The sequence below is a fragment of the Nomascus leucogenys genome, chromosome 4 (genome assembly GCF_006542625.1).
Source record: "Nomascus leucogenys isolate Asia chromosome 4, Asia_NLE_v1, whole genome shotgun sequence".
NCBI classification, from domain to species: Eukaryota; Metazoa; Chordata; class Mammalia; order Primates; family Hylobatidae; genus Nomascus; species Nomascus leucogenys.
The window spans coordinates 84,671,672-84,696,329 of record NC_044384.1 but is presented as its reverse complement, the minus strand read 5'-3'; the positions used below and the strand labels follow the sequence as shown (position 1 = coordinate 84,696,329).

General features: G+C 52.6%; 1 protein-coding gene across 1 annotated transcript; it reads left to right on the top strand.

The window, feature by feature from the left end:
* Window positions 1-53: 53 nt before the first annotated feature.
* On the top strand, window positions 54-7,297 carry CDCA5 (cell division cycle associated 5). Its single transcript, XM_003274179.4, has 6 exons — window positions 54-188; window positions 398-492; window positions 571-636; window positions 722-757; window positions 4,963-5,397; window positions 5,562-7,297. Exons 1-6 carry the CDS (start codon window positions 143-145, stop codon window positions 5,640-5,642), a joined length of 759 nt encoding a protein of 252 aa, XP_003274227.2. The 5' UTR covers window positions 54-142; the 3' UTR covers window positions 5,643-7,297.
* The last annotated feature ends 17,361 nt before the right edge of the window (window positions 7,298-24,658 follow it).

Below are 24,658 nucleotides of genomic sequence, written 5' to 3'. Positions count from 1 at the left end.
GCCGCGGACCTCTAGCGCTACGTCACTTCCGCTTCCTTTCCTGCAGGGCGGGTAATTCGAACGGTTTTTGCAGTGAGTGGCCTTCCCGGTTGGCGCGCGCCCGGGGCGGCGGCACTGGAGGAGCTCGAGAAGGAGCCTAGTTATGTCTGGGAGGCGAACGCGGTCCGGAGGAGCCGCTCAGCGCTCCGGTGAGCGGAGGGCGCGCGGGAGACGTGAGGTCGAGCCGTTTGGGGGACGCAGTCCCGTGAAAGATGACCCTTCCCTCCCACTGCCGCCGCCGGACGAGGCGCCCTTAAAGGGGCTTGTTTGGGAATCTTCTCGCTGTCCGTAGAACCTGTTCTCTGGACTCTTAAGGTCTAGAGTCCTCCTCTACCACTTAACTTTTTTCTCTTTCCAGGGCCAAGGGCCCCATCTCCTACTAAGCCTCTGCGGAGGTCCCAGCGGAAATCAGGCTCTGAACTCCCGAGCATCCTCCCTGAAATCTGGCCGAAGGTGAGCCCCAGATTTCTCACTTCCTCCCCTTGTGGCCCCTCACCTAATGTTGAGCTCACGTTCATCCCTGTTCTCCAGACACCCAGTGCAGCTGCAATCAGAAAGCCCGTCGTCTTAAAGAGGATCGTGGCCCATGCTGTAGAGGTAAAGGCTAAGGAGAGTGTTGTGGGTGGGTAGGTGGGCAAAACTGGGGACCAGCTATGTGATCAATTGGTATTGTCCCCCGCAGGTCCCAGCTGTCCAATCACCTCGCAGGAGCCCTAGGGTGAGTTCACTTTCATCTACTTAATTAAGTAGAATCTGGGTCACTCTAGAGCTGGACAGCACACATTGGCTGCTCACATCTGCCCAGGGAGCTGTTTTGCAGTACTGCAAAAACAGTTTGCCAGTGGGCACCTGCATAAATTGCCAGTCTTGATTACTCCCTGAAGACTTAACACACTTAACTTTTTATGCCTTGTGTATTTCTACCATTTTCCTGGAACTTCCTTTAAAAACTGAGCTATGTCTTAACTCCACGTACTGCCTTTCTAATCTATTTTGCTTTCAGCTTTCATTTATGGGTGTTCTGAGATGAGTCATGTGTATGACATTTTTACAGTTTTAGCAGAAGTTATTATCAAAGGATGTTTCATTAATAGACAATCTGAGGACATACTGACTGAGAAGTGTGAACTCCTTTGAAGAGCTGATAGGGCTTAGAGTCAATTGGGAGAAAGACCAATGACAAGTGATGGCAACGCTGTGTACTGGGACTGCGATAAGGAATACTAGATGCTATGATGGTAGCTAACCCAGACCATGTGGCTCAGGGAATGTTTCATGGAAGAAGAAACATTTAAACTGAGTCTTTAAAGACAAGTAGAGGCCAGGTGCAGTGGCTCACGCTTGTAATCCTAGCATTTTGGGAGGCTGAGGCGGGCAGATCACTTGAGGTCAAGAGTTTAAGACCAGCCTGGCCAACATGGTGAAACCCTGTGTCTACTAAAAATACAAAAATTAGCCAGGCATGGTGGCACATGCCTGTAGTCCCAGCTACTCAGGAGGCTGAGGCAGGAGAATCGCTTAAACCCAGGAGGCGGAGGTTGCAGTGGGCCAAGATCACGCCCCTGCACTCCAGCCTGGGTGACAAAGCAAGACTCCATCTCAAAAAAAAAAAAAAAAAAGACAAGTGGGGGTGTTCCAGGCCAAAGAAGCCATGTTTGCAGAGATTGGGAATTTAAAGAAAAATCACAAGGTTCGGGGAATAGCAATTTGTTCAGTGTCTGCAGCAGACCTCAGCAGGGGAGGGAGCACCCTAAGGCAGAGCAGATCCTGATGAGGCACAAAAGCCACACTCATGGCTTGGGCATCATTCTTGGGTCTGTGGGCAGCCTTTGGAGAGTTCTGGGTAAGGGAGTGACTGAGTCAAGTTTGAGTGTTTTAAGAAAGACCCCTCTGGGGGCTGTAGGGAGAATGGTTTTTTTTTTTTTTTTTTGAGACGGAGTCTCGCTCTGTCGCCCAGGCTGGAGTGCAGTGGCTCAATCTCGGCTCACTGCAAGCTCCGCCTCCTGGGTTCACACCATTCTCCTGCCTCAGCCTCCAAAGTAGCTGGGACTACAGGCGCCCGCCACCACACCCGGCTAATTTTTTTGTATTTTTAGTAGAGACGGGGTTTCACCGTGTTAGCCAGGATGGTCTCGATCTCCTGACCTCATGATCCACCCGTCTCAGCCTCCCAAAGTGCTGGGATTACAGGCTTGAGCCACCGCGCCTGGCCGGGAGAATGGTTTTAAGAAGGGCTACTCTGGGGCTCCAAGACCAGTGGAATGACGTGAAGTCCAGGAATTCCGAAGCATGAAGCCAAGGGCGTGAGCTAAAGCCAGGATGATACACAGTACTCGGTTCAGAGGGAATCACCCCCCAGAGGTCTTCCCTGGCCACCCTTACCCTATTGCTGTCACATTTCTCTATGTAATTCTCTTAGGCCTTACCAGTTCTAAAGACAGGGTCTTGTTCTGCCACGCAGGCTGGAGCGCGGTGGCGAGATTTCGGCTCACTGCAGATCCTCCCTCCTCAACCTCTCAAGTAGCTGGGACTACAGTCGCATGCCACCATGCCTGGCTAATTTTTTGATGTTTTCTCTAATTTGTTTTATAGAGATGAGGGTTCACTATGTTGCCCAGGCTGGTCTTGAACTCCTGGGCTCAAGTGATCCTCCCACCTTGGCCTCCTAAAGTGTTGGGATTACAGGCATGAGCCACTATGCCTGGTCCTTATCAGTTCTTATAGTGTATTTTCTTGCATGTTTGATGTCTTTCTCTCCCCTCTAAGAACATAAGCACCTTGAGGGTAGGGACTTCTGCCTTTCCTAGTAGCCACTCATTCTTGTTGATTGACTGAGATTCATGGTACATCGAGCAGGATAAAGTTGCCAGGACCTGGGTGACTGCTTGGCTATAGAGGATGAGGAAGTGGTAGTCAGCGGTGACCACCAATTTGTTCAGCTTCCCTGTGTTTTTGTTTTCTGTTTTTTGTTTTTTTTGAGATGGAGTCTCGCACTGTCACCCAGGCTGGATGCGGTGGTGCAATCTCGGCTCACTGCAACCTCCGCCTCCCAGGTTCAACTGATTCTCCTGCCTCAGTCTCCCGAGTAGCTGGGCTTACAGGCACCTGCCACCACACCTGGCTAATTTTTTTTGTATTTTCAGTAGAGACGGGGTTTCACTATGTTGGCCAGGCTGGTCTCAAACTCCTGACCTCAGGTGATCCACCCACCTCAGCCTCCCAAAGTGCTGGGATTATAGGCGTGAACCACCATGTCTGGCCACCCATTATCTCTTGAACTTCATCTTCAGTTTCTTCGTCTTTCCTTCACTTCAGCCATACTGGCCTCCTTGTTGTTTGACCCTGACTAGTACGCTGTGGCCTCAGGGTTTTTGCACCTTCTGTTCCCACTGCCTAGAACACTTGGCCATGAGTCACTCCCACACCTCCTTCAAGTTGAAGCTTGAATGTCACCTCAGTGAGGCATATATTGACCTTTATCTTTTTGCAGTTCTAACCTGCCCCAAGCACTCTCTCCTGTTCTGTGTTTTCCTGTAGTGCTTGATACTGCTGACATAATACTGAATTTTCTTATCTGTTTTTCTCTTAGAATGGGGCAGGGGTTTTCTCTGTTTTATTCCCTGCTGTATTCCCAGTGCCTGGCACAGGACAGGTGACCGATAAATACTTATGGACTGAGTGGACATTTAGGACAGTCCTCTTCAGCTGTGTGGCAGATGGACCACAGCAGGCAAGGGCGGAAACGGAGAGAGAAATCAGAAGGTCGCTGGGACCAGCCTGGGCAACATAGGGAGACCCCCCCTACTCTACAAAGAAACTAAAAAAAAAATCAGCCAGCCAGAGTGGCACATGCCTGTAGTCCCGGCTACTCAGAGGCTGAGGTAGGAGGATTGCATGAGCCCTGGAGGCTGAGGCTTCAGTGAGCCATGATCGTGCCACTGCACTCCAGCCTGGGCAACAGAGTTGAGACCCTATATCCAGAAACAAAACAAAATAAAAAAGGTTGCTGAGCTGGTCTAGAAAACACCTAGTGAGGGCTTGAGCTGGTCAGAGGGGAAGCTGGATGCTGGGCACATTTTGGAAACAAGCGACAGCACCAGCAGATGGGGGCAAGTCCACTTGTGTCACAAAAGCAGACTCCTCGGAAGCAATGGTGGGTTGTTTTCTTCTCCCCATGTCTCTTTCAGGGTCTGATTTGTCTCTTCCTTAAAAAAAGTGTGTGTCGGCCGGGCACGGTGGCTCACGCCTGTAATCCCAGCACTTTGGGAGGCCGAGACGGGCGGATCACAAGGTCAGGAGATTGAGACCATCCTGGCTAACATGGTGAAACCCCGTCTCTACTAAAAATACAAAAAAATTAGTCGGGCGAGGTGGCCGGCACCTGTAGTCCCAGCTACTTGGGAGGCTGAGGCAGGAGAATGGCTTGAACCCCGGGGGGCGGAGCCTGCAGTGAGCCGAGATGGCGCCACTGCACTCCAGCCTGGGCGACAGAGCGAAACTCTGTCTCAAAAAAAAAAAAAAAAAAGTGTGTGTCCTGGGGCCGGGCGCGGTGGCTCACGCCTGTAATTCCAGCACTTTGGGAGGCCGAGACGGGCAGATCCCGAGGTCAGGAGATCGAAGACCATCCTGGCTAACACGGTGAAACCCCACCTCTACTAAAACTATAAAAAATCAGCCGGGCGTGGTGGTGGGCGCCTGTAGTCCCAGCTACTCGGAAGGCTGAGGCAGGAGAATGGCGTGAATCCGGGAGGCGGAGCTTGCAGTGAGCACTCCAGCCTGGGTGACAGAGCGAGACTCCATGTCAAAAAAAAAAAAAAAAGTGTGTGTCTTTTGGGTCTTTCCACCCTGAATCTTCTCGGGCTTTTCTGAAAGTAAGCAGTCCAGCTAAGTATTGAGGGCATCCTCTCTTCTGTCCTGGTGCAGATTTCCTTTTTCTTGGAGAAAGAAAACGAGCCCCCTGGCAGGGAGCTTACTAAGGAGGACCTTTTCAAGACACACAGCGTCCCTGCCACCCCCACCAGCACTCCTGTGCCGAACCCTGAGGCCGAGTCCAGCTCCAAGGAAGGAGAGCTGGACGCCAGAGACTTGGAAATGTCTAAGAAAGTCAGGCGTTCCTACAGCCGGCTGGAGACCCTGGGCTCTGCCTCTACCTCCACCCCAGGCCGCCGGTCCTGCTTTGGCTTCGAGGGGCTGCTGGGGGCAGAAGAATTGTCCGGAGTCTCGCCAGTGGTGTCCTCCAAATTCACTGAGGTCCCCAGGGTCTGTGCAAAGCCCTGGGCCCCAGACATGACTCTCCCTGGAATCTCCCCACCACCCGAGAAACAGAAACGTAAGAAGAAGAAGATGCCAGAGATCTTGGTGAGTGAGAGGCAGGGGTTTTTCTCTGCCATGTGCTCTGGGAGACGTGCAGGGCTGGGGCTCTGGCTCTTTTGGGGGATAGGCAGCACCTGCAGGGTGTGGTGAGATGCTCCAGCCACCATCTTCCCTTCTCACTCACCTGCTCCCCATTTCTCTTCCCTCAGAAAACGGAGCTGGATGAGTGGGCTGCAGCCATGAATGCCGAGTTTGAAGCTGCTGAGCAGTTTGATCTCCTGGTTGAATGAGATGCAGTTGGGGGTGCACCTGGCCAGACTCTCCCTCCTGTCCTGTACATAGCCCCTCCCTGTGGAGAGGACACTTAGGGTCCCCTCCCCTGGTCTTGTTACCTGTGTGTGTGTGTGTGCTGGTGCTGCGCATGAGGCCTGTCTGCTTTGAGGGCTTGGGCAGCAGCAGCAGCCATCTTGGTTTTAGGAAATGGGGCCGCCTGGCCCAGTCGCTCACTGGTGTCCTGTCTCTTGTTGTCCTGTCCTTCCTATCTCCCCAAAGTACCACAGCCAGTTTCCAGATGGGCTGCAGACTAGGGAGGAGAATCAGTGGCCCAGCCAGAAGTTAAAGGGCTGAGGGTTGAGGTGAGGGGCACCTCTGCTCTTCTTGGGAAGAGTGGCTGCTTGGAAATAGGCCCAGGGGCTCTGCCAGCCTCGGCCTCTCCCTCCTGAGTTGCCTTCTGTTGGTGGCTTTCTTCCTGAACCCACCTGTGTAAAAAGGTTTTCGGTTCCGTGGATTTCCGCTTCGATTCTGTAAATAGTCCCAGAGAGAATTCATGGGCTGAGGGCAATTCTGTCTTGGAGGAAAAAGCTGGACATTCAGCCTGTGGAGTCTGAGTTTTGAAGGATGTGGGGAGCCTTAGTTGGGTCTCAGACTATAAGTGTGTACTACACAGAAGCTGTGTTTTCTAGTTCTAGTCTGCTGTCGAGATGTTTGGTAAATGCCAGGTTGATAGGGCGCTGGCTGCTTGGAGCAAACGGTGCATTTCAGGGTGTGGCCACCAGGTGCTGTGCGTTTCTGTGGCTCACGGCCTCTGGGCTGGTCCCTTGCACGGGGCCCACGCTGGAGTCTTACCACTCTGCTGCAGGGGTGGAAGGTGGCCCCTCTTGTCACCCACACCCATTTCTTACAAAATAAGTTACACAGAGTCTACTTGGCCCTAGAAGAAAAAGTTGAAGAGTCCCAGTCCTACTAGCATTTTGCGACTATGCTTGTAAAGTCCTCGGAAAGTTTCCTCACGTACCAGATAGCGGCAGGGGCTGATAGCAATTTTAGTTTTTGGCCTCCCTATCCTCTCACATGAGAACACTGCCTGGATGCATCTCATGATCTCCAGAGAATTTCCATCTTTCTCTTCTTTCAATCCTGTGGATTCAATAGTGTGGATTTGAAGGCTGCCCTGGCCCCAACTCTCCCGCCGCACCCCTGGCCGTTGTACCTTTTGATGTTTAGAAGTTCGTGGAAGTAGACGCTGAGGTGTGCAGAGGAGCTGGTGGATAACAGAGAATGCCAGGGAAGATGAGTGCTGGGTCAGGGTACTTGGATGAAACGGTGCAGGCCAGGCAGGCCCTAATGAAACCCTCTGCCAGTCCTGAGAGTCCCAGGCCATCTGCTCAATGCTCTGTGCTTTGTCAGACCTGCAAGCAAGCCCCCTTGCCAGGGAAGCCTAGGTGTCCTTGAGCCAAACCGCACTGAAGAACTCTTGTCCTCACTGGCTGATGCAGCAGAACTCTTGGGAAATGTCTTAGTCCTGCAGAATCAGGGGTCACCAGATGATGCGGAGTTGAGATCATCATTGCAAACTTCTCTGTTCCTGAGGAACTAAATTTAAGGAAAAAATGGGATTTTGTTTTAGAGTTGGAAAAAAAGCCTGATTAAAGAGTTTCTGCCTGTTCATGGACTGTGTTTCTTTTACTGAGTCAAAGGCAGAGCCGAAGGTAAGGCCAGGTCTCCGGTGAGCTGCATCACTGGGGTTGTCCCTTTGTCCAGGCGCTCCTAGCCCTGCTTCCCCCCATTCGCCCCATGGTAGATCACTGCCCCACACACTTTTTTTTTCTTTGAGTAGGAGTCTTGCTCTGTCACCCAGGCTGGAGTCCAGTGGCGTGATCTCAGCTCACTGCAACCTCTGCCTCCCAGGTTCAAGCGATTCTCCTGCCTCAGCCTCCCAAGTAGCTGGGGTTACAGGTGCCCACCACCACGCCTGGCTAATTTTTATATTTTTATTAGAGACGAGGTTTCACCATGTTAGCCAGGCTGGTCCCGAACTCTGACCTCAAGTGATCTGCCCTCCTCGGCCTCCTAAAGTGCTGGGATTACAGGCGTGAGCCACTGTGCCTGGCCTGTCCTGTCCCGTGTCTTGTTTATTTCTGCCCAGTCCCCAATCTGCTCCTCTTCCAGGAGGAAGAAAGTTGGGTCTGGGGTGAGAGTGCCAAGAGCTCCCCCAGTGCCCACGGAAGATGCCTGGGAAGCAAACACCCTCCTGAGTCCAGCCCTCATTCCCCATTCCCTTTCAGGCTCCTTTGAAGGAGCCCGAGTTGCTCACTCCATGGTCCAGACTAGACGCTGTGTAGCAGCAGGTGCTGTGGGACCCCTGGGGAGCTGATCAAAGATGCTGATGCCTGGAAATTCTCCCACTTGGCCTTAGGTAAGGCTAGGACCCTACAGGCAGGTGGCACAGACAAGCCTCCCATCCCATCCTCCACACTTGTACTTGCCTCCTAGTCATCCAAACAAATCAAAGCTATTAAGTTCTCCACAGACTTAATCCACTTTGACCTCCTTCCCCCACCCAGAGGAGATGGGTCCCCTCTTCCATGCTAGCCTTTCCACTTTGGTTTTTGTTCCAATTATCTTGTCTCTGAAACCTTCCTCCTCTTTTTCTTCCAAGTCCTAAATGGCTTTTATTTGCTTTGTTGTTAAATGACAACCAGGCTGGGCACAGTGGCTGACACCTGTAATCCTAGCACTTTGGGAAGCTGAGGCAGGAGGATCACTTGAGCTCAGGAGTTGAAGACCAGCCTGGGCAACATAGGGAGACCCTGACTCTACAAAAAATGTAAAAAAAAAAATAAATGGGCATGGTGGCACATATCTGTAGTCCAGCTACTCAGGAGGCTGAGGTGGGAGGATCACCTGAGCCTGGGAGGTCGGGGCTACAGTGAGCCATGGTGACGCCGTTGCACTCCAGTCTGGGCGACAGAGTAAAGACCCTGTCTCAAAAGACAAAAAAGACAACCAAAAGCCGACCAGCATCTGTCATTAGCTACCACCATTACTCCCTCCTTTTAAGCTTGAAGGAACGTTCCAAGTTGCTGTTTACTTCCTTTGAATTTATTCCCAATGCCCTCATCACTCTCTTTAACAGCTCAGACAAAGGTAAGCAGTGATGTCCTAATGTCCAACATACTAAGCTCGGGCCTCTGCCAGGACACTCTCTTTGGGGCTATGGCACTGCCAGCTCCTTTTTCTTGGCTTTTCCTGAAATGTCCGGATACCAGGACTCAGTCCTGGACCCTCTTTCCCACCTGCCTGCTCTTGCCGGGTAGCCTCACTCTCTGGACTGCCTCCTTGCTCAAGACTTGTCCATCTTTATCTCCAACCTAAAACTGTCCTGAGCTACAAATCAGAATCTAGAACTGCCTTTCAGGAAGTCATCTGAAGCTCTGCTCATGCAGCAGCTTGCCTACTCCTGTGTTCTCTGTGCCATTAGCAGAGCCACCAGCTGACACAGTCACACTGGCCAGGATCCGAGGACCAGCTCCTTCTTCCTTCACCCCATGTGGCCAGCCCCATCCCCCTCCACATCCCCCCACCCTACAGCCACTAGACAACTGCACTAGCCTCCTGTGGGTCATTCCCTTGGGCGGCTGTGTCTCCACACTGTCTGCACTGCAGCTAGAACACATTTCCTAAAACACACAATATGATCCTGTTTCTCCCCTCCTTTTTTATTTTTATTTTTGAGACGGAGTTTCGCTTTTGTTGCCCAGGCTAGAGTGCAGTGGTGCAATCTCGGCTCACTGCAACCTCCACCTCCTGGGTTCAAGCGATTCTCCTGCCTCAGCCTCCCGAGTAGCTAGGATTACAGGTGCCTGCCACCATGCCTGGCTAATTTTTCTATTTTTAGTAGAGACGGGATTTCATTATGTTAGCCAGGCTGGTCTTGAACTCCTGACCTCAGATGATCTGCCCAACTCGGCCTCCCAAAGTGCTGGGGTTATAGGCGTGAATCACCGTGGCTGGCGCGCTGGGCCTATTTCTCCCCTCCTTAAAACCCTTTTTTTTTTTGAGATGGAGTTTCATTGTTGTCACCCAGACTGGAGTGCAATGGCACGATCTCGGCTCACCACAACCTCCGCCTCCCGAGGTCAAGCTATTCTCTTGCCTCAGCCTCCTGAGTAGCTGGGATTACAGGTATGCGCCACCACTCCCAGCTAATTTTGTATTTTTAGTAGAGACGGGGTTTCTCCATGTTGGTCAGGCTGGTCTTGCACTCCCGACGTCAGGTGATCCACCCTCCTCAGCCTCCCAAAGTGCTGGGATTACAGGTGTGAGCCACCACGCCCAGCCAAAACCCCTGTCTTTTTTTTTTTTTTTTTTTTTGAGACAGGATCTGGCTCCATCGCCCAGGCTGGACTGCAATATTGTGATCTGGGCTCACTGCAATCTCCACTTCCCAGACTCAAGCCATCCTCCCACCTCAGCTGCCTAGCAAGTAGCTGAGACTACAGGCACGTGCCACCATGCCTGGCCTTTAAAACCTTTTAATACAATTTCATAGCTGAGTGCAATAAGACCAAAGAAAGTTGAAAGCAGGGACTGGAATAGATTTGTACACCGATGTTCCTAGCAGCATTATTCAACAATAACCAAAAAGCTGGAAACAACACAAATGTCTACCAGCAGCTGAATGGATAAAGTGTGACCTATCAATACAGTGGAATATTATTCAGCCTTAAAAAGGAGGAAATTGGGCCAGGCACGGTGGCTCACACCTGTAATCCCAGCATTTTGGGAGGCCAAGGCTGGTAGATCACTTGAGGTCAGGAGTTCAAGACCAGCCTGGCCAACATGGTGAAACCCCATCTCTACTAACAATAGAAAAATTAGCTGGGCATGATGGCGGGTACCTGCAATCCCAGCTACTCGGTTGGCTGAGGCAGGAGAATGGCTTGAACCCAGGAGGTGGAAGTTGCGGTGAGCCGATATTGTGCCACTGCACTCCAGCCAAAACAGAAACCTCTGCTGACTTCCCATGCTCTGTGCAGCGGTGGAATGGATGGTCGCTGCTGTCTGGCTGCCCAGCAGCGTCTCAGCCTCCAGGCATGCGCTGTCTCTAGGACCCCAGCCATTCGGTGGGAGTGAATATCCCAGATGCTTGCTCTCCCTGATCCTGGCAACCAGGACCTAAACTGATGAGATTCTCCACCTTGAATGATGGGTGTGAGGAGGGATGAAGGCACCACCTGTCCAGCAGTGTCTGGTATGGGGAATGCGTGTTTGTCCGTCTGCAGGCCCTCCCCTGTCCTAGTTCTGGCAGTCGGTGCCCTACAGTGCCTGCCCTTTGAAGTCTCTTCTTCCCGTGAGTTCTGTGACTCCCCAGCATCCTCCCAATAAACTCCTTTTTGCTCAAATCAGCCAGCATTGTTTCCTGTTTGCACCCCAGAACCCTGGCTGGTCTAGGGGGCTCCTGACACCTTAGTGGGGCTCATGAGGACTCCAGGCCAAGGCTGGTGTCCAGGCTTCAGCCCACAGACCCACTGCAGGCCGCGAGCTGCTTGGAGGTCCCTGCCTCTGAACCTTTGCTCTCTGCCTTTTGTGTCTTTCCCCACTCCTGCGTCACCTGGGGAGCCCCGCATCATTAACTCTGGCTCACGCGTCACCCCTGCTCAGCCTTTCCTCCCCACCTGCCCCACCCTGGTGAAAGCAAAGAACACAGGTTCTGCAATCCAACCGGGTTTGAATCCTGGCTCTGCCAGCTTCTAGCTGTATGACCCCAGGCAAATGATAATAATTAGACTGCTGTGCCTCAGTTTCCTTAACAGTAAAATGAGGACAATAATAATACCTATGCCACAGTGTTTAAAAATGAGATAGCTGGCCGGGTGCGGTGGCTCACACTTGTAATCCCAGCACTTTGGGAGGCCGAGGTGGTTGGATCGCTTGAGGTCAGGAGTTCAAGACCAGCCTGGCCAAGATGGTGAAACCCTGTCTCTACTAAAAATGCAAAAATTAGCTGGGCATGGTGGCGGGCACCTGTAATCCCAGCTACTCAGGAGGCTGAGGCAGGAGAATCACTTGAACCCTGGCGGGTGGAGGTTGCAGCGAGCCAAGATCATGCCACTTCACTCCAGCCTGGGTGAAAGAGAGAAACTCCGTCTCAAAAAAAAAAAAAAAAAAAAGAATGAGATAATACAAGTAAAGCACTTAGTGCATGGTAAGTGCTCAATGAACAATTTTCAAGTAGAACTGACCATTCCCTCCCTTTTTAAGTCTCAGAAGTCCACATAGACCTCCATCTTAGCACCTTCAAGCTCCGTTCTGTCTGCTCTGCACACACGTTTACACAGTAGCTGTGTAAACTCCAGCTCAGGCTGGAGGCAAGGTCGTTATTTGTCTCTGTCCCCCCAGTGTCCAGGCACATCATGGAGTAAGTGGATGTGGTGGTTTCCCACCAGCCTGGGCAGGTGTGCCCCTCCAGTGGGAGCTGGGGACAGGGGCTTCAGAGAGCCTCTGAATGCCCGGTAGGAGGGGCACAGGTGGAGTCAGGAGTGATGGCGCCTGGCACCCCGCCTCAGTCATGAGCCTCCCACAGCACAAATTCTAGTCCCGCCAGTGTGCATGTGAGGTCTGAAGCCAGCCCCATGGCTCACACCTGTCCCCATTTCTTGGAGAGTGGACTTCACCCTCCCTCTCCACAGGGCAGTTCCCCACACAGCCTACGGACCCCTGCCTCCTCGCCTGGGTCGTCAGCCCAGTGGCTCACCACCCCTTCAGATGAGGCTTTGGCTCAGGCCTGGTGGTTCTCCCAACACGTGGGCCTAGACCAGGCTGCCTTCCCCTCTCCACAGTGTGGCTGACAGGTTGGCAGGCTCCCTGACAGCCACCTGCTTGGGGATCAGTCCACCCACATCTGAGACTCTTCTCGAGCCATGGTTTTCTCTTCTGAAAAGTGAGGCCAATTACATCTCTCTAACGGAGTTGGTCGGGAGGTTGTTTTCAAGGTTGATGTCATCTGCAAAGCAGCCAGCAGAATTCCTCATCACTGATGGCTAGTAGCATTTTACCCAGCCTGTGATTAACCCCTCAAAGGAGGAGATTCATTTTTGTACCCTCTCAACATTCAGGGAAGGGCCTTTAAAAAGTTAGGGCTCAATCAATATTTGCATAGTTGAATACCCATTTCACAGGCTAGGAAGCTGAGCCCGAGTTCCTGCAGCTGCCCCACCTATAAGCAGCAGAGCAGGACTGAAATCCGGGTCCTGAGCTATCTTCTGTCCAAGTCTGAATTAAGCATCCGTCTGTGCTTGGCTGGTGGGACCCTGAGAGGACCCCAGTCCTGTCTGTCTGTCTATCTGCTCATCCTCCTCACGTACCAACTGGTAACCGTGGAGCTTCCCAGTGTCCTCTGATGGGCACCAACATGTGGCCATAGTGTTAGAGTTGCTAGATTTAGCAAAAAATACAAGATGCCCACTTAAGCCTGAATCTTAGATAAACAACACAATTTTTTAAGAGTAAGAGTGCCCCTGCCTGCAATCCCAGCACTTTGGGAGGCCGAGGCGGGCGGATCACAAGGTCAGGAGTTCGAGACCAGCCTGACCAACATGGTGAAACCCCGTCTCTACTAAAAATACAAAAATTAGCTACTCAGGAGGCTGAGGCAGGAGAATCGCTTGAACCCGGAAGGCAGAGGTTGCAGTGAGCCGAGATCACGCCACTACACTCCAGCCTGGGCAACAGAGTGAGACTGTCTCAAAAAAAGCGTTTCTCAAATCAGAGAAATAATAGATAGTTTTCTAGTACAAGTATGTTCCATGCCACATATGGGGTATGCCTATGTGGGTTGAAAATCCAAAATCCTGGCTGGGCGCAGTGGCTCACACCTGTAATCTCAGCACTTTGGGGGGCCGAGGCAGGCAGATCATGAGGTCAGGAGATTGAGACCATCCTGGCTAACACGGTGAAACCCCGTCTCTACTAAAAAATACAAAAAGTTACCTGGGCGTGGTGGCGGGCACCTGTAGTCCCAGCTACTCTGGAGGCTGAGGCAGGAGAATGGCGTGAACCCAGGAGGCGGAGCTTGCAGTGAGCCGAGATTGCACCACTGCACTCCAGCCTGGGCGACAGAGCGAGACTCTGTCTCAAAAAAAAAAAAAAATCCAACATCTGAAACTGTGAGCACTGCCCTGACATTCACTGTAGCATTTTGGATTCTGGATTTTCAGATAATGCTAATATTCCCAAATCCTAAGAAATCTGAAATCCAAAACACTTCTAGATAGGCATTTTGGAGAAGAAATTCTCAACCTGGCTGGGTACAGTGGCTTATGCCTATAATCCCAGCACTTTGGGAGGCCAAGGCAGGAGGATTGCTTGAGCCCAGGAGTTCGAGACCAGTCTGGGCAATATGGTGAAACCTTGTCTCTACAAAAAATACACAAATTAGCTGGGTGTGGTGCCAGGCCTGCAGTTGTAGCTGCTCAGGAGGCTGAGGTGGGAGAATCATCTGAGCCTGGGAAGTCGAGGCTGCAGTGAGCCATGAGGGTGCCACTGCACTCCAGCCCGGGCAACAAAGTGAGACCCTGTCTTGAAAGTAAATAATAAAGTCTCAAAAAAAATTCATCGTTTATTTGAGATCCAAATTTAACCTGGCATTCTGTGTTTTATTTGGCAACCCTACATGGGTACGCTGGTACCCAGCTCATACCACCGTTAAGACCCACTTTTGTGGTGTGACAGGGTCTCACGCACACCTTCTCCAGGATTAACACAGTTTAGACACTTGTCAAATGCAGCAGTTGGTGGCTTGCCTCTCTTCTTCACATCCAAGGCCCTTGGCATCCTGCCCCCAGTGTCTATTCCTTCCACCCACCCTCTGAACTATGGCCAAACAGCCCACATAACAGACACACAAAGATCCCCATGCCTCCTCATCCCCTGTGGGCTACAGCCCAGGCCCTGTCATAGGCCCTTCGCAGGACCCCATGGCTCTTGCTTACACGGTTCCCTCTTCTGGTTTCCCCCGCGTCCTTGTTTGAGATCCGGCGGCACATCCTGTGTGCAGTCTTTCTGGAGCTCCAAAGCAGAGTGCGTGGCTCCCTCCTCTTGCAGCCAGGGCTCTCTGTACAAACCTCTGTGTGGCTCATCCCCCCGCACTGTGGTCAGCTGCAAACCTGAGGCCTCCCTCATCCTCCGGGAACTTCTGGGCAGAACCAGGTTGTGTCCATCTATATGTTCCCAAGGCCTATGCCACAGGCAATGCTTACAGGGACCAGTAAGCAAGCGCATGAGTGAATTGTATCCTACCATGTGAAGAAGTCTTTGTTTCCTTATCACTTCTTATATTTGGGCCTTTTAGGCCCCTTCCAGTTTTTCTTCATGGGGCAAATTAGCTACTGTGGTCGTCCATGTGAATTACTTTTATTTAGAGTTGTTTCTTTAAGCCGTTTCCAAAGTGAGGTTCTCACAGGCACGACTCTCCTTCGTTCTGTGGATCTTGTTATACGCAGCCAGGTTCCCCTGGTGACAGAGCTGCCTATTCTCCAGTAGCCATACCACGCTGGAGCTCAGGGACTTTCCAGGGTTACGGGGCCCTCTGCAGAGCTGTCGGTTTATGTCACGTGGTCAGGAAATGTGTAATTTTAGGCTGCCTAGAAAGGTACAATGTAACACAGCCACAAGCCCATGCCACAAGCCCCCTGCCACAAGTCCATGGGGATCTAGAGGCACAGGTGGACTCAGTGTGAAGAAGGACCATGTCGCCGGGCACAGTGGCTCACGCCTGTAATCCCCACACTTTGGGAGGCCGAGGCGGGTGGATCACGAGGTCAGGACATGGAGACCATCCTGGCTAACACAGTGAAACCCTGTCTCTACTAAAAATACAAAAAAATTAGCCGGCGTCGTGGTGGCAGGCACCTGTAGTCCCAGCTACTCAGGAGGCTGAGGCAGGAGAATGGCGTGAACCCGGGAGGTGGAGCTTGCAGTGAGCCGAGATGGCGCCACTGCACGCCAGCCTAGGCGACAGGGCGAGACTCCACCTCAAAAAAAAAAAAAAAAAAAAAAAAAATAGAAGGACCATGTCTGTGGTTACTTGGCCAGTAGATGCACAAGATTCTGAAAACTACCGGGGTGAAAAATAGCCAGAATACTATTAACTTCAGCACTTTTTTTTTTTTTTTTTGAGAGTCTCGCTCTGAAGCCCAGGCTGGAGTGCAGTGATGCAAACATACCTGAGTGTAGCCTCAACCTCCCAGTCTCAGCCTCCCAAGTAGCTGAGACTACAGGCACACGCCACCATGCCCAGCCAATTTTTTAATTTTTTGCAGAGATGGGGTCTTGCTATGTTGCCCAGATTGGTCTCTAACTCCTGGGCTCAAGCGATCCTCCCGTCTTAGCCTCCGAAAGTGCTGGGATTACAGGCGTGAGCCACTGCACTCAGCCTCAAAATATTTTTAGCATGTAGTTTGGTAGGACTGCCAGATAAAATACAGGACACCTAGTTAAATTTGAATTTCAAATGAACAGTCAATCTTTTTTAGTGTAAGTATATCCCAAACATTGTGTGAGACAGATACTGAAAAAGTATCCATTTTCAGCTGAAATTCAGATTTCACTGGGGATCCTATATTGTATTTACTAAATCTGACAACTTTCACTTTGAGGGGGTCTGGCTTGCTGGACAGAGCTGGTGATAGACACTTGCCAGGCTGGAAGCTGCCCCCCAAAAACCAGACCAGGTTAGAAAGAGCATGGGGGGGATGGTAGATGTGGGTGACTAGCAGGCTTCTGTCTCTCTCAGTCTCTTAGGGGCAGACAAAGAGCCCACTCCAAGCTGGCCAACAAGCTAGTGGTGCGGCCTGTTGAGGAGCAGGAACCCAAGGGCCCTCAGGCTTCCGAGGAGCGGAACTTGGAGGTGACGGGAAACCCCAGGGCCTCCCAAGGCAGTGGGCAGAGGAGACAGGAGAGCTGGAGAAATTCTTCCTGTATCTGAATGGAGGCCTGGACCCCCATCGTCACACCCAGCCTCCAGCTGTCAGGGTGTCCAGGCCCAGCTCCTGGGTTCAGAGCTGAGGAATGGGTGCAGGGGAGTTCAGCGCTGGAGGGCCTCCTGGACAGGTCCCATTCACACCTCCTACCAGGCTTTCCCTACAGGGTGGGGGATACAGATGATGGGGACCCTGAAAGACAGGGAGATGGCAAGGATGGGGGCTGTGGGAGGACCCAGGCTCTTGGGCGACCAGCCTTGACCCTCTCCAGTCACCTTGGCACTTTCTCTGCAAAGCCACCTTCCTCAGAACAACTGGAACCCACCGTCACGTTCCTGTTTACACTCCTGAACACCTCTGAGCCCACTGAGCCAAAAGACCCTGAATCGTAAGGCTGCATGAGAGAGAGAGAGAGAGAGAGAGAGCACGTGCAGGACATGCTGGCACGCGCAAAACTGGGGGAGGTGGATGGTGTTTCTCCCCACCGCATACCCAGAAACATTCAAAGCTGGGCCAGGACTCAGCCCTGGCCCGTGCAGAGAGGAGGCCCAGAGAGGCCTGCTGGAGCCGGGGCCTTTGGCTGGGCACCCCCACACCACCCACCCACCTCCCTCATCCCCTAGACCCTCTGGCCTGACCTTCACTACCCACTTGCTCCAGGGACTTGGAGATCCAGGAGTACCAGTTCCTCGATCAGGAAGACTGGGGCCCCCAGCGGATCTCAAAGGAGATCAGGCAGTTGCAGAATGACTGCATGAGGTGAGCTGGGTGGGCAGATGGGAGCGGGCAGGGTGACAGGGCTTCCCCCAACCAAGGCCAGGCCTGGCTTTCAGGTCAGGGCCCACGTGCCTGGTGAACAGGCATTCAGGAACCCCCACCTTTAATTGTCCAAGAACTTGAGGAGTGTTCAGTCTGGGGGAGGGGCTTGCTCTCTGGATGTCGGGCTCTGGAGCTGGGGTCCACACAATCCCATGGCCGCTCACCCCTCTCAGGTAATGCTGGGGTCAGAGCCCCATCTGTCAGCAAAGGTCTTGAGGTGGGGGCAGGGCATGACGGAGGCTTCCAGGCCATAGACCTGAGTGATCAGCTCTCCCATTCATACACAGCTGACCTGGGGCGCCTAGGCAGGGCTGGTTCCAGCATTGACCCTGTCGCTGGCCTGGAGCCACAGATAATCCAGTTGCAACCCTGCCTACAGCCCAAAGGAGCGGCTAGCCCTCTACCACCCACCCCTTCCAAGAGGAGCCGCAGAGGGTTTCTAGCCCACCCACAGAAGCAGCCTGCCCTGCTCTTGCAAAGGAAGACAAAAAGCATAATTAGTCTCTCTCTCGGTCCCCTGCTACCAGTCACTCAGGGAGAACAATTCCCATCCCACCTGTGGTTTTGCCGGGACAGGAAGACTGGGCTCTTAGTGAAACACTGGTCCCAGGTGGCTATAGGACCAGGTGGCTGATGCAGGAGGTGGGGGGGTGGGGGTGGGGAGTGCTGCCTGGAACAAAAGCCGGGCTGAGGTGGGAGGGGTCTGTTTTTCAACCCCAGGCTTCGGGAGTCACTGAACACCACCCTAGTGCACAACCTGGCCCTGGGGGAGAAGCTGCAGAACCTGGTAAGACCCTGAGCCAGAACCCCCTTTCTTTGTCTTGCCTCCTCCCTGCCTCCCAGCCCAGCTCTCCTAGAGGGGCCTCCGGTTGTCCTGCACGGCTGGCTGCCCACCTCGGGCCCTGCAACCCTTTGTCCAGCCCACCTTGTTGTATAAGAGCCTGAAGGAGGGAGCCCAGGCCATCCAGGAGGAGGCCCAGGCCATCCAGGATGAAGTGAAGGCCCTGCAGGAGGAAAGCCAGGCCCTGCTGGAGGTGGCTCTGCTCAGGTGTGCGGGCAGCCATGGCGGCCGGGAGGGAAGAGGTGGCTGCCCCACGCTGCTCACTCGAGCTGTCTCTGCCTGCAGTGACCCAAACCCCCCGAAGGCAGGTCTCCTCTTCATGCTGCCTGACCTGCCCCACGACCACAGAGACAAGGGTCAGGCCTGGCCGGGCCCCAGGCCAGAAGTCGGACACCTCCTCGGGAGGCCGCTCCATCAGCCAGTTCCTCCCTAGATCCCGGAAATAAACTTGGAAGCCAAGCTTCAGTTCCACCAAGTGTCTGTGGGCCCTGGGCTCATGTGGGGAGCAGGAGGTCACCAGGTCCACACTGAGCTTAGCCCCTTAGCCACCCTCTGACATCACCCCGACTCCCTCAGTTCACCCATTCTGGATCTACCCCTCCCCGACATGGCCCTGCCCTCCCCCCACCCCTCACAGAAGATTCCAGGCCTGGTTGTTGTCAGCCTGGAGATGAGAGCTCAAGGGCGATGTTCCCAAGATAAGCACTGGGGTGGGGCCAGAAAGGGGCCGCAGTCCCTCCCCGGAGGATCCGGGTACCTGCTCTAACTCCAAAGTGCAGAAGAATACGGGGGTATGGGTGGAGGAGGGATAGGGGAAGAGCCACTAACCATCTGGTGACCTTGGAAAAGTCCCTTCCCCTTCGTAAGTCATGGGGTTGGGGGGCAGAGAGAGGTGGTGGCAACTCCCCAAGGGCCCGCATCCTACACCCCTCAGGCCTGGAGATACATATAGATTTTGAGTTTCACCCCCAACCCAGGAGCCCTTTGGCCCAGGGCCTCCTGGGAGCCCCCAACCCCCCTCCACCAATGGGGTTGCAAAAAATAATACAAAAAACTGACACATATATAGTCACGGGGGAGAAAGGAAGGAATCCTGATAGAAGATTGCTAAATTACATACAAAATTGGTTAATATTCTAAACGGCATTTATTTTTAAAATGCCATAACCCAGGCTGGGCACAGTGGCTCACACCTGTAATCCCAGCACTTTGGGAGCCCGAGGTGGGCAGATCACCTGAGGTCAGGAGTTTGAGACCAGTGTGGCCAACATGGAAAAACCCGGTCTCTACTAAAAATACAAAAAGTAGCCAGATGTGGTGGCGCGTGCCTGTAATCCCAGCTACTTGGGAGGCTGAGGCACAAGAATCACTTGAATCTGGGAGGCTGAGGTTTCAGTGCACCAAGGTGGCACCACTGCACTCCAGCCTGGATGACAGAGGGAGACACTGTCTTAAAAAAAAAAAAAAAGAAATTTTAAAATGTAAAATAAAATAAAAACTCCCATAACCCTCAGGCTTGTATTATTCACTGGGCAGAAATCATTTGCATCTTAATCAGTTTTCTGTAAAGTAACCTCTAACTTTACAGCATCCAGGCCTAATTGATGGTAAAAGATCCACCAAGCAGAATTCCTTCGTTAGTCCTCGTGTGACATGGAACGGGCTGGGGATGATCATTTTGCCTTATGTTCACTGTAGGGAGACAACAGCCAAGAGGATGGAAATTCAGGTTTGTGGCTCCTCCCCAGGCCTGGTTTGACTTACACCAGACTCCTAGGGATCAGGCCTGGGCAAAGTAACTGATGAAGTGCTTGATTAGTGATGGTTTGATTCTGCCCCAGCTTCAGGCTGAATTGAGCTGAGCTAACCTCTCTTTTCTTCATATTTTTAAATTTTATTTTTATAAATACAGACAGGATCTTGCTATATTACTCAGGCTGGTCTCAAACTCCTGGGCTCAAAGAATCCTCCCGCTTCAGCCTGCCAATGTGCTGGGATTACAGGCATTAGCCACCGCTCCCGGACTAACATCTCTGACTTAGCAGCCCACCCCTTCTGAGACTCCACCCTCCTCACCTGATGGCTGTAGGGATCCCAGACCTCCCCAAACACCTACTTCCTGACCTGTCCTTGACCAGGGGCCCTGCTGTACAAATAGCTGTCTCACCATTTTCCCAGAGGGAATCATAGGGTACTGAGGTTGATGATAGCTGGATCAACAGCTAAATCAATTACCCATTTAAGGACTTCTGTCAATAAGATGCAGTCATCAGCATGGTCCCATTTGATGTTTCCTTTAAAAGGACCCAGAGAGAGACTAATTATGCTTTTATTTAACTATGTCTCAGCCTGGGACAGCGCTCGAATAAGGTTACATGAATACTGCTTGGCTGCAGGAAATGGAGTCTATTAACAGAGTCCCCTCCCCAACCAGTTCCAAACCACAGAAGTGCTTATAGATTCTAATGCATCCTGGCCGTGGTTCTGCAGCTCAGGGCCCCTGCACTGGCTGTCCTGAGGTCAGTCCCTGTAGCCACTCCTGTTGACACTGCATCCAAGCAGTCCCAGCCCAGCCCAGAGGTTCCTGTCAAGGAAGGTCCCACAGCAAAGCTGTGTGGGCCCCAGGGTTTTACCGGGTCCTTTCATTCACACACATTTCTCCCAGTCAAAGGAGGCTACCATGTGAGTCACAAGCTGTGCCCACATCTCCTGGGCCTCTGTCATCAAGGCACTGGGCTTGGGTTAGCAAATCAGCCTCCTCTGTCTGTCTGGCACCATTTATCTAGTGAGGGGCAGAATGGGATGCCTCTCTCCTGCCTAGTGACGTCACGTGGGATAGCTTTGTGAATGTGCAGGTGCTGCATTCTACTCTCAGCTCCACCCCTTGCTGTTTGGTGTGAACTTGACTGAGTGCCTGGACACACGTCTTCATCTGTAACATGGAGTTCCACTGTGTCCACCTCGGAGGATGAATGATTTAGTGTGGACTTGGTGCATTCCATGTGTTGGCGACTGTTATCTGATCTCCAGCGGATCTACCCCGGCCCCCAGACTGGCTTTGCAGGCCCAGTGGGAGCAGCTCTGAGTACTAGTGCTCTCAGCAGGCTCCCTTCCCCACTAAAGGGCCTGGTATTCCTGCCCAAGGGGGTGGCCAGACCCTGCAGCCTGGCAGGGCCTTCCTCCATCCTGCAACGTCATCCTTTGGGAGCACCCGGCACTGGAGGTCTGTTAGATCCCGTCCCCATCTTGTGAGGGCACCTGCACCTGTTACGCAGGTGTCCTATGCATGGCTGCCTTGGCAATCTGGTGGGGCTTGCCCAGAGGGGGTCTGCTTCCCAGGGGTCTCGTGCCCACCTTTTACATCTCTTATTGCTCTGAACACCCCTTGGACAGAAGACAGCTGGAGCAGGAGTGTTGAGTTGCTGTGCTGGCGTAGGTCAGCTTTGCCTCCAATCTACAAATACTCGTTGAGTGCCTCATAGGTGCCAAGCACTGCTCTGGACTCTGGGGCTTCAGCAGTGAATAAAACAAAGATGCCTGCCCTGGTAGAACTTAAGCTCTGGGAGGGGCGGCAAGAAATAATGAACAAGTAACATGAGGATAGATGCAATGGAGAAAAATGAAGCCACAGAGGAAGAGGAAACCTGAGGCAGGGGGAAGAATGCAATTTTATTTTATTTATGTATTTTTAAACATGGATTCTCACTATGTTGCCCAGGCTGGTCTTGAACTCCCGGACTCAAGCGATCTTCCTACCTCAGTCTCCCAAAGTGTTGGGATTATAGGTATGAGCCACTGCACCAAGCCAGGAATGCAATTTTAGATAGAGTGGTCAGGGAAGATCTCATTGAGAAGTGACATTTGAGCAAAGACACAAAGGACCTGAGGGAAGGAGCCCTGTGGACAGCTGGGGAGCAGGGTTCTAGGGAGCGGGAGCTGCCAACACGAAGGCACTGAGTCAGGAGTGTGCTTGGTAGGCTCAGGGGACAGCAGCAGGCCAGAGCTACAGGAGCCGTGAGTGAGGAGGACAGGGAGGGGACCAGGTCTGAGACATGAAGGGCTGTATGGCCACTGTCATGACTGTTACTCTGAGTGTAAAGGGAGACTTGGAGGGCTGTGAGCACGGTCGTGACATGGCCGACCTGGGTTTCACAAAGATGAGTCTGACTGCTATGTAGAGAAAAAAACTAGAGGGGACAAGAATACAATCAGAGACGCCAGTTAAGAGGCCTCTGTAGGCTGGGCATGGTGGCTCATGCCTGTAATCCCAGCATTTTGGGAGGCCGAGGCGGGCGGATCACCTGAGGTTGGGAGTTCGAGACCAGCCTGACCAACATGGAGAAACCCCATCTTTACTGAAAACCCAAAATTAGCTGGGCATGGTGGCACATGCCTGTAATCCCAGCTACTCAGGAGGCTGAGGCAGGAGAATCACTTGAACCTGGGAGGCAGAGGTTGTGGTGAGCCGAGATCGCGCCATTGCGCTCCAGCCTGGGCAACAAAAGTGAAACTCTGTCTCAAAAAAAAAAAAAAAAATTAGGCAGCTGGAAATACAAGAGTTAACGGGATAGGTTAGATTGGAGACATATACTTGTGGGTTTCTGGTCTATATTTGGTCATTTGTATTGGTTCTCTATTTTGCTGTGTTACAAATCACTCCAAAACCTAGTAGCCCAAAACCATAAACATGTATTATCTCACAGTGTCCACAGGTTAAGAATTTGAAAGTGGCTTGGTTGGGTGGTACTGGCTGAGGGACTCTCGTGAGGCTGCTGTCAAGATTCCAGCAGGCTGGGCGCAGTGGCTTATGCTTGTAATCCCAGCACTTTGGGAGGCTGAGGCGGGAGGATCACGAGGTCAGGAGATCAAGACCACAGTGAAACCCCGTCTCTACTAAAAATACAAAAAATTAGCCGGGCGTGGTGGCGGGCGCCTGTAGTCCCAGCTACTAGGGAGAGGTTGAGGCAGGAGAATGGCATGAACCCGGGAAGCAGAGCTTGCAGTGAGCCGAGATCGCACCACTGCACTCCAGCCTGGGTGACAGAGCAAGACTCCGTCTCAAAAAAAAAAAAAAAAAAGATTCCAGCAGGGGCTGCCATATTCTGACGGCTTGGCTGGTGCTGGAGGACCCATTTCCAAGTTGGCTTATTCACAGGGCTGGCAAGTTAGTGCTGAGTGTTGGCAGGAGGCTTTAGCGCCTCACCATGAGGCCTGTCCACAGGGCTGCTTGAGTGTCCTCACAACATGGCGTCCTGGAGGCCACATGACTCTGCAGGCACATCCAGAGGCAAGGGTGCAGGCACAGAAGAAGCAGAGATTGAGTCAGATGTAACCAGAATGGGGTTTTCCCAGTGGATGTGACCAAAGCAGAGAGGATTGGGGGTTGAGAGGGCTTCCAGGGCCTCAAACTGGGCAAGGGAGTACACGTGGGAGGTGAAGGAAGGTGGGACAGAGGCGAGTGTGTGGGGCAGGTGGAGAATGGGGAGGGAGCCAGCAGCAGTGCATTGCTGGTCCTGGAGGATTGAAGACCCCTTGGAGCCAGAGCCATTGGGAGAATAAGGCAGGAAAATGAAAGGTGTTCGTGTGCTCTAACTACCTTAAGTTATTTCCAGGAACTCCCACAATCCAGAATGTTCTGGGAGGGGCCATACCACCCACCCAGCAAAGATGGAAGAAAGAAAATTGACCAAGTTAATGTCTGGTGCCTACAGCCATGTAGACACCAGTGGATTCCAACAGCCTGAGTGGATCTCTTGGGTGTCACACACACAGCTGTTTACACACTCTCCAACACAAACCACACTCCCAGGTGTCATCACTCAGATGTCACACACTCTTGTCCAGGCGTCCTGTTTGTGACTTCACATGATTGGGGGGTTAAATCCTTCCAGGAGTGGGTGGGGTAGGACCATGGGGCTGCTGCCTCAGTCCCTCAACTAATCAGCTGACCTTGGCGTCCCACTCCCCACCTGGTGGTGACTGTCCTGTGTCCTCATAAGGAAGGAGTATGCTCCCTGCACTGATGGACTTCTGATAAGATCCAAGGTCATATTCTGGGCGTTGATAATCACGTTGCCAAGAACTGTGGCTTCCTGTTGCACCTCCCTGAAGTCACTGATCACATGACATCCCTTCCCAGCCACCCCTAGTCCTCCCATGCTGACCCTCCTCACCAGCAGCACAAGAGGTGGTGGTGCCGGCAAAATGGGGTTGTGAGCAGGAAGGAGGCTGCTCTGAGAGGGGTCTGTGAAATCTCACACACACACATGCACGTGCACACACACACACACACACACACACTCTGCCCTGATCCAGCCCCTCTGCAGGCATCTTTGAGCCCATCCATGGGCTGCAAACTGCAAGGCAGAGTCAAGGCAGGATAGGC

Bases quoted from the DNA above. Each gene is read 5' to 3' on its own strand.
- CDCA5 (XM_003274179.4), top strand. From the start codon at position 143: ATGTCTGGGAGGCGAACGCGGTCCGGAGGAGCCGCTCAGCGCTCCG. The intron at 493-570 runs GTGAGCCCCAGA...CCTGTTCTCCAG, and splicing joins TCCCTGAAATCTGGCCGAAG to ACACCCAGTGCAGCTGCAAT. The intron at 758-4,962 runs GTGAGTTCACTT...GTCCTGGTGCAG, and splicing joins CACCTCGCAGGAGCCCTAGG to ATTTCCTTTTTCTTGGAGAA.